Source organism: Myripristis murdjan, chromosome 2, assembly GCF_902150065.1.
Source record: "Myripristis murdjan chromosome 2, fMyrMur1.1, whole genome shotgun sequence".
Lineage (NCBI taxonomy): Eukaryota > Metazoa > Chordata > Actinopteri > Holocentriformes > Holocentridae > Myripristis > Myripristis murdjan.
In genome coordinates, this window is record NC_043981.1 from 11341338 (window position 1) to 11355825 (window position 14488).

A 14488-nucleotide genomic window follows, 5' to 3' on the forward strand; every position below is an offset into this window, starting at 1 on the left:
AGCATTGGAGCTTTCATAGCATATATGCCATGACAGCCGTGAGATATGGACTCTGGGAAAATGACATTATCATCGCCATCACACCTGCTGTGATTTAGGTTAAGGGTCATTTCACTTTCAGTTACTGTAAATCAATTCAAAACCCCAAGTGCAACTGGGGGAAAGTATGAGAGCTTCTTGCAAAAGTATGTTAACATAAAAATTTCTGGAATCAGAAAAAGATTCCTGTTCCAGGACTGGCTGAAATGAAAGAAAATACACCTCAACATTGATGCCAGTTAAAAAAAAAAAAAAAAAAAGGTCAGAGGTTTGAGTTTTTCCTGCAGTGTGTCCGAAGCAGCACTGCAGTGTGTGCCAGGAGGGGCTCAGCCTGCCAGAGCAGGTGTATCGCAGATGTTTGGCTCAGCAGCAAAACACAGAAGAAAGGCCAAGATCTGGATCCAAGCCTCTGTAGCAGCTGAGCTGAAGGTCACAGATCAGATCAAAGTGTGCAAGAGCACACGCACAGAGGCCGAGTGTGCATTCTAAACTTGTAACTGATACTTGTTGGGGTGAGGAGGATTGAAAAGGATAAAAACACTCCACATATAACGACACATCGTTTCTGGGTTTGTACTCACCATTTTTTAGATTTGAGCCTGGGGGGAGGGTTTCTTGGGATGAGGAAGAGCGCACGCATTGGGTGCATGTCACACAGCGCTGGGAAAAAAAAATAATATGGATCACTTATAGCTCCAGAAAAGTGACCACACAAACATACTGACAGTAAGAACCGGCACTCACGTGGCGCTCCTTCAGCCATCTCAATAGCCGTGATACCACAGGACCACAGATCACTCTGCAACAGAAGAGGACGCCCGTTAACCACAGAGCCACACACACACACACACACACACACACACACACAGACCGTCGCAGGCGTTAGCTTAATAGAGTGACAAACAAACCAAGCTTTCTTGAGAGCCTCAATGCCGACAAACAGGCCATTGAGTCTTTGTTGCTGTGGAGGCTCTTACTCTGTAATCGTATGTGGCGTCTGGGTTTTCATCACAAGCGATGACTTCAGGGGCCATCCAATATGGCGTCCCGATGAAGGTGTTTCTCCTCCCGACTGTCCGGTCCAGCTGGGCGCTCACGCCAAAGTCCACTGGAGACACACCAGCAGAGATGTTTGGTTAGTGACTCTTAACTCGGGGTTGTATTTGAGTATACAGTGGTCCCTCGTTTATCGCGGGAGTTACGTTCTAAAAATAACCCGCAATAGGCAAAATCCACGAAGTAGTCAGCTTTATTTTTTACAATTATTCTAGATGTTTTAAGGCTGTAAAACCCCTCACTACACACTTTATACACTTTTCTCAGACAGGCATTAACATTTTCTCACTTTTCTCTCTTGTTTAAACTCTCTCAAAGTTCAAACCTTCGTAGAAAAATAAGTCCAGTAAAAAAAAAAAAATGCAAAATTACACTAAAAAAAATCCGCGAAACTGCGAGGCCGCAAAAGGTGAACCGCGTTATAGCGAGGGACAACTGTACTTGGAAATGTTTGACGTTTTCCTGAATTTCACATATAGCAAACAAGTTTTTCGGTGCACTCACACACAATCACACTAATCAACTCGGCTACTGGGCACTTCTGAAAAGCTCATCTGAAAACTAGTTATAGCAATTTAGACTTTTTTAGTTCTGCAGAGATAAAACTACTTTAGTTTTTCCCTTACACTAGAGAAACTACTTGATTTCAGAGATTTTCGGCGCTGGTATGTTTTCAACTAAAAAGTGTATAAAATTCCCTTGAATTTCAATTTTTAATCTTCATTTATACAGAAGTGCGGGAACCTTTCATGAGCCATTCTTTCTAACATTCATAATAGCAGTGACTTGACAGCGCCTGTCTGTTCTAGTGCGATATCAGATCTGGATTGAACTGCAATGACCGCTGTTTTGTTGCAGTTATAAAAAGGTAATCGTTGACAGAAATCAAGAATGCACTCTGTTATCTCCGTGAAAAGTGAGGGGGGCAAACACGCCTGAAATCAGACTCCAGTGTCATCAAGCTGAGAGCGTTATCAGATGTTACTCAAGACGATCCTGAGCAAGAACAGCAGCAATCGACACCTCGAGGAGCCTGCACGGCCACTCACCCAGTTTGACCTCGGCGTTCTCAGTCAGCAGGACGTTCTGACCCTTGATGTCACGGTGGATGACATGGTGGGCGTGCAAGTGGGCCAAACCCTAACACGGGAGAAAGACACAGCAAAAGAGAGTGTGAGAGAGAGAAAGAGGACCAGCAGACTGATTTTTTCTCTGTGTTTTGGTAAAAGGTGGTGAAAATGGGGGAATGTGAGGGGATAGCAGCCAAGCATAGGATGCTAAAAAAAGAAGAAAGGACAGTGAGCTCACTCTGAGGATTTCTCTGGAGATGTAAGCGATCCAGTCTTCCTTCAGCTGGTTGCCTTTGGTGTTCTTCACCAGGTCTGTGATCGAACCGGCACCGCAGAACTCCATCACCAACTGCACGAAAAAAACCACACCATCAGAATCAACATAAAAAAAATAACTTCACAATATCCAAGAAAGTAACATTTAACTTTGCTTTGACGGCGTTATCCAAAGCACATAAAGAGTTTAAAAAAGTGGGGATTACACGGGAGAAAAAGGAAATATCAAAGGTCTTAACATGATAGAAAAGGAAAGAAGGCATAAGACATGAACACAGAGCAGCGACATACCTCCCAAATCCAAAGATCTAAAGATTCCATATTTTCCTCTCAACCTTAATTTTAATCTTAATCTTGCAGACTTACCCATAGCTGGTCATCATGGCCTGGGGGACTCTTCTTAATGAAAGCGCCATAGTAGGTGGCTATGTTTCTGTGGTGGGAATACTTCTTCAGCATATTGATCTCCAGTTTAATTTCCTCCTCTTCATCCTAGAAACACACACACACACACACACACACACACACACAGAGAGTCAAGGTGGTATAAGGGCCATACAAAGAGGACGGGGAGGGATATGACCCCAATCATTTTTGTGTAGGCATTCCTCTTTAAGATTTAGCCTTAAGGGACATTTCATTTGAAATCCAAATTGATACACTTCCATACTCAGGGCCACGGCTATGTGACAGTGTCCTGGTATGATATCAATCGAGCATGACCAGGCCTCATTCTTCATGTGTCTAGGGCTCAAACGTGTAACAATGTAGTTTGCGTCCTCTGTCTAGTTGCTAATGACTCCTTTGTTTAGGGATTAATGATGCACGAGTGAGCCTCTGTGTGATCTGATGTGTACAGCGGCCATTATCAGTAATCCATTGTAAAACACTAGCCTTACTGTGAATGTACATTATGTCGGGCCGATGGTAAATCCTCCCCAGATACAAGTGATCAGGCTGACACTGATCCATGCCGGCACATGTGAGGCCTGGATCCTGCCCTCATCATTTATCCACGAAGGGAAAGACAATAATGTTCAAGCTTGTTCAGGTTTGGGTTTACTGGTGAAGACCCCATCAGCAGTGAATAAACAGCTTTAAATGTAACCTACAAAAAGGAGCTGACATGAGAACCACACAAAGGGCCTTCCAGATATAGAAAGCAATGGGCTAATTAGTGAGTTTATCCATTTAAAAAAAAAAAAAAAACAGCCTTGTGAGATGCCTGCTGCATGTGGTGTGCGTTCATCGTTACTACTGGGATTTAGAGAAACAAACCCGCTATCACGTCTGCACAAAAAGGTCAGGCTAGCTGCATTGCTAGCTCCCTGCTTGCACCCAATAGTGACTTGACAATGATTAACGGTGACACACTAATTGAACACATGCAGGGAGCAGCCAGCTAGTCGTTTGCTTTAGGGTTGCACGGCCTCTCCTATAGAAAGACTGGAGGGAGGAGTGGTATAGAAACCATGGGGGGGTTCTGATTCTACATTATTGTCGATGTAGACTACAATTTGTGTGGTTTGCTTCTTTATATGACTGGTGATTTCCTCACTTAGCACTAAACTGCACTGCCCAGTGCTTCAATATAGGCAAATCTGTGAGGAAACACTTAAGCGCACTGCTCCCTACACGGTGCGTGCATCACTCAGAGCAAGATGGCAGTTGGCTGTCTATGCAGGCTGCCATGCTGCTGCATGACTCGTTTGAGTTGACGTAAGCCTTTCTCTCCTGCACCCCCCCAACACACACACACACACACACACACCACCCCAGTCCCTCCCTCCCTCCCTCCCCCATCCACCCCTCTCTGCTGTGCAGCTGTTGGATTATCACACTCCCGACTGTGAAAGCCTCACTGCCACAAGTCACATGGTGAGGGAAAGGCAGACACAATCACATGAAGATGTGTGTGTGAGGTAATGAGAGAGAGAGAGACAGAGAGAGAGAGAGAAAGACAGAAAGACAAAGAGAGAGAGACAAAGAGAGAGACAGAGAGGGAGACAGAGAGAGAGAGAGACAGACAGAGAGAAAGACAGAAAGACAGAGAGAGAGAGAGACAGAGAGAGAGAGAGACAGACAGAGAAAGACAGAAAGACAGAGAGACAGAGAGAGAGAGAAAGAGAGAGAGACAGACAGATAAAGACAGAAAGACAGAGAGACAGAGAGAGAGAGAAAGAGAGAGAGACAGACAGAGAGAGAGAGTGCAAAATGAGGTGGGGAGTTTTCAATCTACTACAATGCAGAGAAGATGAGGCACAAACAATGTGTCAATGGCAAACACACACACACACACACAAAGTGCGTATTGATCTGTGTCATTGGGTCAAATCATTATGTAATATCGATGCCTTGCTGCTTACAGTTGCTATGTACAGGATTTTCGCATTTATACCTCATGATAATATAATGTGGAACCATAATGTGGATTCATAAACCTATTTTCCTCTGTATTTACGGAGCTGGGACCATCTTGGAGCTCTGCCCATCCCTATAGCATCACACGTTAGCATTTACTAAGGGAAGCTATGCTGCATTCGGGACTCAAATCGGTTTCTGATGTGTCTGTGTTGTCTAAAAGAAAGAAAGAGAAAAAAAAAAGGTATCACACTAACATGCCAAACCGGTGGCTCACTGGATAAGAGTGTGTACCGTGTACCAAGGCTGAGTCCTGATCGCAGAGTCCAGGGTTCAGATCTGACCTCAGGCCCTTTGCTGCATGTCATCCCCTCTTTCTCCCCTGCATTTCCTGTCTCTCTCTACTTTTACTGTCAAATAAAGCAGAAATGCCAAAAAAAAAAATCTTAAACAAAAAAAAAGTTGGACTTGTAGATGAAAATCTTTCTATCTCTATACTATCTAACTAAAACTGTACATATGTTCTGCCCAATTGATCCTCATCTACTTTCTTTTTAAGATCAAACTTATCATTTGATCTCAGGCTCAAAAATAAAACATTAAACTGACATTTGCTGTCAGTCCTTTTTGTTAGAACTATGGCAATAGACTTCAGAGATAAAGTGCTGCCAATCCAGTGTAAACAAAGACCCTAGAGAGAGACACAGAGAGAGTGTTTCAGCGGTGGGCACACTGCACAAACAAAAACTTGGCCTTTAACAGCTTGTCAGCACATGGTAGACAGTGTTTAGCCACTATTGGCTCAGCCCCCGCTGGCTCACAGGACCCTGCCAACTTAAACAAGGCGATCGGAACTGCATTTAACATAAACCAAAATAGAGGATGAAGGTGGTGAGGGGGCAGCCATTTTTAGCGTGAAGCCTATATGGACTGGAGGGCTGAGTGGATTTACGGATGTGGAGCAGGGATAAGAATGTGGGTCGGACAACAACGGGCCGTCCAGCCAGCCTCTGGATGAGCCTGACAGCCCAGACAGAGGAGAGAGAGAGAGAGAGAGAGAGAGAGAGAGCCAGCCCACATATCTTGACTTAACCGAGGCTGATGATCAGCTAAAAGGCAGCAAGACGTGGTCGACTTGCATTTAACTGGTTTTGATTAAAGGCAGTAAAAGTAAATTCCTATATCCATCTGCTTTTTAATACATTTCTGCACTGCTGACTGTATACAGTTGAGAATGACATGAAAGAGCTGACAGCCTGGGATTACAGGTCGTAACTACCACATGGTTCATATACATTTTATAATTAATGGTTTCCATAATTTTTCCATGATCTCTCAAAAAAAATTCAGCTTTTTTAGTTTAAAATGTGTTTTAAAATGTGTTTTAGCACTGTAAACACCATATGGGACAATAGATAATAGATTGGTTTGACCCTAATGTGGACAGTATTTACATGCAGGGGAAAATGAGCAATTTTAAACTTTCCTCATCAGACTGAGACAAACTCGTATAAATACACAACAAAAAATCCAATACTTCCATCCTCTATTTTTAAATTTGGTCAATCAGTCTTTAATAGCTGATGCTGCTTGAGTCAGATCGCTTTTCCAAAAGTTTTACAAAATTATAATTTACTGACTTTTCCAGGTTTTTCATGACTTTGTAAACTCAAAACATATGAACTTTGCAGCGTTGAAGACACAGGGTGAGTGTTTTGGCAGCTGCACACGTTGCTGTTTGATGTGGATTAACTCAATGTGTACGACATTAAATTCCCCTAATGTCAAGATACTCCTGTCACCCCGTAGTGGTGGATCATGTGCAAACTGTGAATCCAATATGGCTGAAAATACACTCAAATTTAAAGCTTACAATCTATACTTTAACTTCGCAAACACACATCACACCAAACAGTGTGTCACTCTCCAAACAGTTTAAAAGCTCACTGTGCAAGGTGAGCTGGCTGAAAAATGCATCATTCAACGCACACTTATCAAGTCACATTCACGTCAAGGTCTGCCGGTAAGCTTTATTATTTTAAGACGTAAGTATTTGCACAATTTCGCACAGTAGCAACACTGGAGGCTGAACAACAGTGAAACTGACTCATGAAAAACAGGCTTATCTGGAGGATAATATCTGATGTGATGACCCGTCGATGTCTGGAGAGTTTACAACAGTGCAAGTCAGTGTTAGAGGTACACACCCTGTATTAGTCAGCATCAGGGACTGAATACAGCCTCTAGGTATATGATCTTGGGCATACAGCACTATAAAATGATGGAATATTTTGCTTAAAAACAATAAAATAACTGTAGTCCTAACTTTGTCACAGGCTTAGGGTATAGTCACCTTACACTGACTGGCATAATCCAAGCACCTGCTTTGTTTGTCTAATGATTTTCATTTGACAGAGGCAATGTAGATCACTGCATTCCCACAGGACACACCTGGCCTCCCGACACCCTGGGTAGGAAATGGTTGGGCAACATTCTCTGCACCGATTACGAATGAGGACAAATCAGCCGTGTGTGTTACTCATCATGACGTAGACCTGAGGAGAGAGGGGAGTGGCAGCGGGCAAGCCAGGGCCAGGGCCGGGGCCGGGGCCGGGGCATGGAGCCACACTCACACACGGGTTGGTCGTGAACCTGAGGAGCCACCAAGTGTGTGCGTGAATGGAGATTAATGTGAACTAGAATGTGGGCTGGCTGGTGCTTGGGCAACATTTAGCTGATGAGTTTAGGGGAAGAGGCTGAACTCCAAAGCACGAATGTAACTCATTCACTGGCCTCCAAATGCCACCAATGGGGGCTTCTTAATAGCGTGCATGCATGTATAGTATGATTATGCCCATGATCTTCCCTCATTATTATGGCTATGTGGGTGGTTGGCCCCGTTGGTCCCCACTGTTAACTCTGTAACCTCCTGCTTTGTGTGCACGAGAGTGTGTGTGTGTGTGCGTGTGTATGCATGTGCGTTTCTGTGTGTTCTTTCATCTCCAGACGGGACCTCACACAGCTGAGGGCTGCCCGCTGGCCACTAAATGACGCACTTCAGTCAAAAGCATCTTGTTGCCTCTACCCTTCCCCTGTTGTTTATTATGGGGGGGCGAAGCACTACAACTGCCTCATTACGAGCACGGCATTTTCTCCTCCGTAACCTTGACAACACACTCAGACGTCACATTAAGTGGAATGTCTTTGGATTCTAATGAGCGGCCGTATTAATAAGACAATGAGGGCAAAGACTCAAAACATGCCCTAGTATAATGTTCTTAAGAAATCTCTCTTTTTTTTTTCCTTTTTCTTTTTTTTTTTTTACAGTTGGATAATAGTTACCAGTGCTTGGACATTTTGTAAGTATTGTTACCGCAATTGCTACAATAATGAAAAATCAATCTTTAAGAGATGTTTTGGAATCAAAAGAGTCACCCAAACCCCTGTGCAAGTAAATCAAGTTGTGCAGTTCAACACAAACATCTGACATGACTGCTCTTGTGGTCTCCCAGACTGAAAACACCACAATTTGCCAATAAAAAAAAAGAAGAAGAAGGAGAAGAAGCAGCACCATTGTTTAGAGAAGCAAACTAAGGCTGTCTTGTTTACAAAAATTCCCCATCAATAGACATAAATCCTACATCCTCTCCTTTTGTGTGTGTGTGTATGAGTGTGTGTGTGTGTGTGTGCGTGCTACAGCCTTACCTCTGTGACGTCCATGACCTTAATGGCGGCCAGCTGTCCGGTCTTGACATGCCGTCCCTGTGAGGAGACAAAAGAGAGATGAGCTTTCACGCAGTCAACTCAGCAAACTCATTCTGCTCTTACAAGCTGTCAGCTGGTTTATCATGATTAATGATCTGAGTGTGTGTGTGTGTGTGTGTGTTTGAAAGAGAATGCATGCTGGTACTCTCGTTGCAGTGCATACTTCACTGACAGGACAAGCTCATCTATCCACAGTCTTAACTACTCAAGTTGACACTTTTGGCTAATTTCACCGGCTAATAATGGATATCACAAAATATATCTCTGGTGAGCTACCTAAATATAAAACAGGTAGTTTTCCAAGTTGTATTTACACCTGTGGAGCTGGGACATTTAGGTCTAGTTATTGGCCAAGAGCAATATCTAAATCACAGGAGGTGCATTTTTCTGATTAAAGCAAAATGTGTAACAAAATAGCATCATCAATTAAAGTAGTGTGGTACTACAGATATATTTTGGCCCACAAACCATATAACCCAGATATAAGAAAATGTGTTTTTCTGGTACAGGCCCCAGCAAAAATTACCATTCCCATTAAAATCATGCAAAATATAGCAACTGTAGTATCTGCCAAAATAATCATTTTTTAAAATACCTATAAATGAGTTGTTATGAAGCTAGTTGTTTATTTGTTCTTGTCTCCAACAATTAGGCCTACAATCTCAAGCCGACTGTATCCCACGGCCTGAGCAAACTTACTATAGATACCACAGACGAGCATATCACTCCCGAGCTATACAGTCCCAACATTCCCAGAGTGCTCTGCTCTCCCAGCACGCTGCTGCCACTCCTTACATAAACAAAGGACCGAAATAGAGGCCTCTCTCTCTCTCTCCCCCCGGCACAAGATAAAACATGGGAGCATTTTTGGGAGCTGGTCCAAATGGGTTCGGGTATTCCCCTGCAGTGTTTCCAGGCTAACCGGCTCAGCCGTACCACCGGTGATAGCAACAACTGTGTTGGGTGAAGGCAAACACATGAACCCTCCTGACACACACACACACCACATTACTGTACAGACCCATGAAGAAGACAAACACAAAAAACACACTCGGTCCAACACAGATACCGCCGCCCCAATCTTAGCCGGTACATTCCATAGTCAATTGAAACTGTATGGATTATGACAATAAAAGCCATGCAGGCTTAGGGCCCCATTCTTTTCACCGGGCTGGAGAGGGGGGGGGGTTGAGAGGGACACTTTACAATGCCTTTAATCCTCTCCACTTTGATCCCCGGGTCGCCACTACAAAAACACTGAAGCTGACGTTACAGCTGCCGGCTCGCCGCACACTAGCTGCCTGACCCGATGAAGCCCACCTTGCTGGGTTCAGAAGTCACAGGTGCGTCCAAGAGAGCCTGAGAGTGTGTGTGTGCCTGAGGAATGCTGCGTGTCAGAGAAATCGCCAGCACAGTATTACTGAAGGAATACCTCATAACTAATATTTCACGGAAAAATACGGCTGGGAAACACCCTGTCAATCATCTTTCTTGTCATTTTTTTAACAACCCACGCATGGGGCATGAGACTCAGCGCTGACTCACTGACACCACTCTGAAATCTTTTTTTAAATGACATGACTCAAAGCCATTCAAAGCCTATTAGCATACCGCCCATACTATCAGGTGGAGACGCTACACCTGTGGAGGTTTACTAGCCTTAAAAGCTTAGTTTTCCATCTCACACTTCTGGATTCTCTCCTCTCTCTCTCTCCTCTCTCTCTCTAGAAAGGCACAGAGAAAGAAATGTGGTCTGGAATTGGAAGATGATCACAGAGCCAATCTTATCACAGCTAACCCAAGATCTGCAGAACTTCTCCCCATATCGGCGCTTCAGCTCACACGGCAATCAAAACATGTTTTACACGCAAAGCTCAACTAATCAAAGGCTACAGCTAAAGGCCGTCCAGAATAACATGCAGGGCACGGCCAAGTCACTAACAATGCTTGTTGGCCTTACAAAGTTCCTAATTCTTGTCATTTTACAGGCTGCTGACATGTACGTTAAAGTCATGCCAGCCCCTACACAAACGTTTGTTTGCATTGGGCTCCCAGATGATTTGTAGATATGTAGTAATGGTTACTAGGAGGAGAAGATAAACTGTGAAAAGTGTTTCCCCCCTTCCTATGCCTCTGGATATCCCTGCGTTCATTTAAAGGTTGCAGCTTTTGGGCGGAGACAAGGTTGAGGTTGAGTTGAGGGTTAACTAGGCTACAAGGTTATTGCATTTTCATAACACAAAACCGCCGTGTTACACAACATAACAGATGTAGTAAGTGCCTGGATTACACACAAAAAGCCCCAAGGTGCTTTCACCCCCTCACAACAGTCACCCGTTGCCCTCAGAAAAAGCCAAACACCGAACAATTACATCACGGCAGAAATATAGCAATGCGATACAGTGTGAAACGGAGAGAGAACTTTTATGTAGGAGAAAAGATACTGTCAAGTCTGCTCAATATATCATCACGTTTATCATAAACTAGGCTATTGTAGCATGGGCTGGCAATCGGAGTGCTACAGAGAGCCAAAGTCAACATCACATCCAGTGTAATTCTCAGCCTCCCATTCTCACATACTACTCTAACATTTATCAAAAGTTTCAAAACAACCTACATGGTTTGACCATAAATGAAAAGAGAGCTGTGGTTTTCAATGTGGAGGATTATTTACTGCACTGTCTGCTTCTACCAAGACTCTCCGCGTTTTTATTTATTTATCTTGTATTTAACCAGAGAGCCCTGCTGAAATCAAGAAGCCGCTGTTGTTTAGCTGCAACCAGCAGCTCTATAGCTAAAGTGTGTGTGTGTGTGTGTGTGTGTGTGTGTGTGTGTGTGAATGCATGCACACAAGGATACATGCAAGTATGTGGTCGCGAGCTATTGAAAATTTGTGCTTGTTTCAAGAGTGACCTGGCCAAGAAAACAACATTTGAATTGAAAAACGTAATCAGAGTCACAAAGAGTGAGGGAGCCAGGAAGAATTTGGAGCACTGGAGCTAAGCGCTCCATTAGGCACTAATCCAATATTAAACAACAGGTTCATGGGCCAAACCCATGTAAATCTTGACTTAACAAAGCAAAGACAGTTCCTTATTGAATCTAGCATAGGAGCCTTTATTAACAGTGTTAACTTGCTTGGAGAGTATTTCAGTCAGATTTAAAGTATTCTGCAAGGAGATTCATTAAGTAGGAGCACAGTGCATGCAGCCTTTTTCACATATTTCAGTTCTCACCTTAGGGAAAGATAACAAAAATACATGTTACTGTAAATATTCCCATGCAACATGTGCTGCCCTTAAGTGTGACAAAACACCATCATAAATGAAGTATTCTGGTGTATTGTATTCTCTTGACATAAGAAAATGTGTTTGTTTAGTTCAGACCCCAAAAGAAAATATATAAATATATACATTCACATTACACTATCATTTTCTTAGTTTTTTCCCAAGGGAAAAATGAGAAGAAAAAAGAAATCAGCATTCTCACTGAAATACATGATATCGCAAAATCTGTCAAAATAATTGCAATGTTTTTTTGTTTTTTTATGATATCGTTCAGACTTCTAGGATGACACTGCTACATTGCACAATCAGATTTGGCCAGTGGCTTCATGCTGACTTCAGCCCCTACTGAAGTGTCCCCTGTTGTGTAGCTGGGCCCCTGATAGACATGAAAAAGCAGGAGCTGATCACAGGAAGGCTGTGGCCCGGCCCAGGCGTGGTCACAGAGGGGTTATCTGAGGCACTGAGCTATCACTGAGGCCTCCCTGGCCTCCATCTCCACTCCATCACGGCTCTTCTTAACCATGGCCAGATGTGCGGCTGGCCTCTCTCCAGCTCGGCCTAAACCACTGACTGACTTACTGCCTTCAGAGCCAGAGACATTAAGCGAAAATGCACCCTAAAACATTTTTTTTTAATTCCTGGAGGGATATGGGTCAACACAAACAAACTAACTCAAAGCTAGAGACTTGAGAATTAAGACACAAACCTGGCAGATTGAGATTTGTCTCTGAATGACATCAAATATTTTGCCTGTTTTGCTTCCAACTTTATCATATTTTTGGTCACCAACATAAATCAATGGGGCAAGATCACAGTCAGACGACTTGGGAATTGTGCTTTAGGGTGGATTTCCTCTCACAAGAAGTGAGCAGTAATGCTCAGCAGTATCTTTAGTGGTCTGCCCACAGAGTCAGTGTAGATCGGGGGGGAGAACAGTTTCCCATACCCTTTTCCACAAGGCTCTTTCCCACTGCATCTTGATCGTCCAGAAACCCAGGAACCTTCTCGCTTCACCTCTCACTTTCACTCGCTGTCAGTCAGTGCAACCAACTGTTTCTAAACACTTGTTGGCCTGCTACCAGGTCAACATACCTTTGTTCACCAATGCACGCTTAAGTCATGCTGCCTGTAAATGACAGCACACTGAAAGTGAGTGGCGTGCTTTCAGCCACACCACCATGTTGGTACAAAACAAACTCACTTGATTTCATATTATTAGTTCACATAGGGATGCAGAAAGAGACATGCTGGGTGCTGCAGCTCGGTTCATCAAAGGTCACTGGTGTGTGTGTGTGTGCGTGTGTATATGGTGGGGTGGGATGGGGAGGTGTTAGCTGGTAGACCTGTGGTAATGAGGGATGGATGACCCCCCTGGGGGGTCAGATGAAGATCTAAGGTGACATTTGAACTGGCAGAGAGTGGGTGGGTGATAAATAGGCAGGTCACAGCCCCCATCTAGCTTGGGAAATACTAGGCCTATAAAAAGGACACACACGCAACCTTTAAGACAGACAAAACACAAAATATACAAACGTTGCACTGTTTCATGACTTGAGCACGTAGCTTACACACAGACACACTTCCGCCTGTACCGTCAACCACACAATGGAATGGTGCTTTGAGGAGAAATGACCAATCAGCAGTAAGCAGCAGCACATGACATCTATGAGCTTTGCCCCTGCCTCTCTAGGCTCTGGCACTTTATCGTGCTGCTGCATACCAGCACACTGACCCACTTCTCACACACACACACACACACACACACAGAGGCAGCCTCAGCCGTGCTCTTTTCACTACAGCACTCCCCAGAGAACTAAAGGATGGAAGTAGCGAAGGCGGAGGAAGAGAGAGCAGAGAGGAGAAACGGAGGCAGAGAGGGATAGAAAACGGTGATGAGAATGGAAGGAGCAGAAAGCAAGGAGCAAGGGAGGGATGACGCAACACACTTGAGATCGAGAGAAAGCATGCACAGGAAAAGCGAGCGAGCACATGAAAGGCTGAATAAGATGGCAGGAGAAGGAGGGGAGGAGACAAAACGCAGGAGTGGACGGGACAGGGGATGACTGGAGGGAGAAGAGTGAGTGTTTGCTGTCAGACTGGTGAACTGGGCTGAGGCTGCCTGAGAGGAGAGGCCAGTCAATAACAGTGAGTGGCTATTGATCACGGTGCAGTGGTGTGCTGCTGTGAGGGGCCCACCATGCCTAATGGAGCCTTTCCTTATGACTAAAGAGGAAAGAGGATCAGAAAGGGAAACACCTGTATGATGCAAGGTGGGAAAGCAACATCAGCCAACAGACAAATTCTGGGCATTGTGCGGGTTTTTCCACATTTATTTAAAGTAGCTAGGTTACACAGGGAAAGTGGAAAACCACTAGCTCCTGAGACTGGTTGATGAAAATGTCGCCAGCCTCGCTATGATGTTGTCATGAAAAAAAAAAAACGAGAAAGCGAATTATCTTTGATTTGAAATAGGCTCCAACTGCATTTTGAATGAATAGGAACAAGCTGAGTGGGTCGGAAGAGGAATTTATTCCTGTGGGGAGAAAAAAAAAAATCAAGCGGCATCCTTGTATAGGATTTGGCCATTACCGAGGTGCACCCATTATACACGAGGCCCGATTTGTCCCGGCCTAT

At 44.1% G+C, this 14488-nt stretch overlaps 1 protein-coding gene across 9 annotated transcripts in view; it reads right to left on the minus strand.

Annotated features, from left to right (window-relative positions):
* LOC115371907 (mitogen-activated protein kinase kinase kinase kinase 4-like) overlaps window positions 1-14488 on the minus strand; it is a 45148-nt gene that overhangs the window by 23085 nt on the left and 7575 nt on the right. For all 9 annotated transcript variants that reach the window (XM_030069563.1, XM_030069546.1, XM_030069591.1 and 6 more), the window contains exons 3-9: window positions 8508-8564; window positions 2808-2933; window positions 2404-2514; window positions 2145-2235; window positions 1017-1147; window positions 784-838; window positions 621-699 (exon numbers count right to left, since the gene is read on the minus strand). In XM_030069563.1, the coding sequence (XP_029925423.1) occupies window positions 621-699; window positions 784-838; window positions 1017-1147; window positions 2145-2235; window positions 2404-2514; window positions 2808-2933; window positions 8508-8564 (650 nt within the window). The remainder of the gene's footprint in view (window positions 1-620; window positions 700-783; window positions 839-1016; window positions 1148-2144; window positions 2236-2403; window positions 2515-2807; window positions 2934-8507; window positions 8565-14488) is intronic.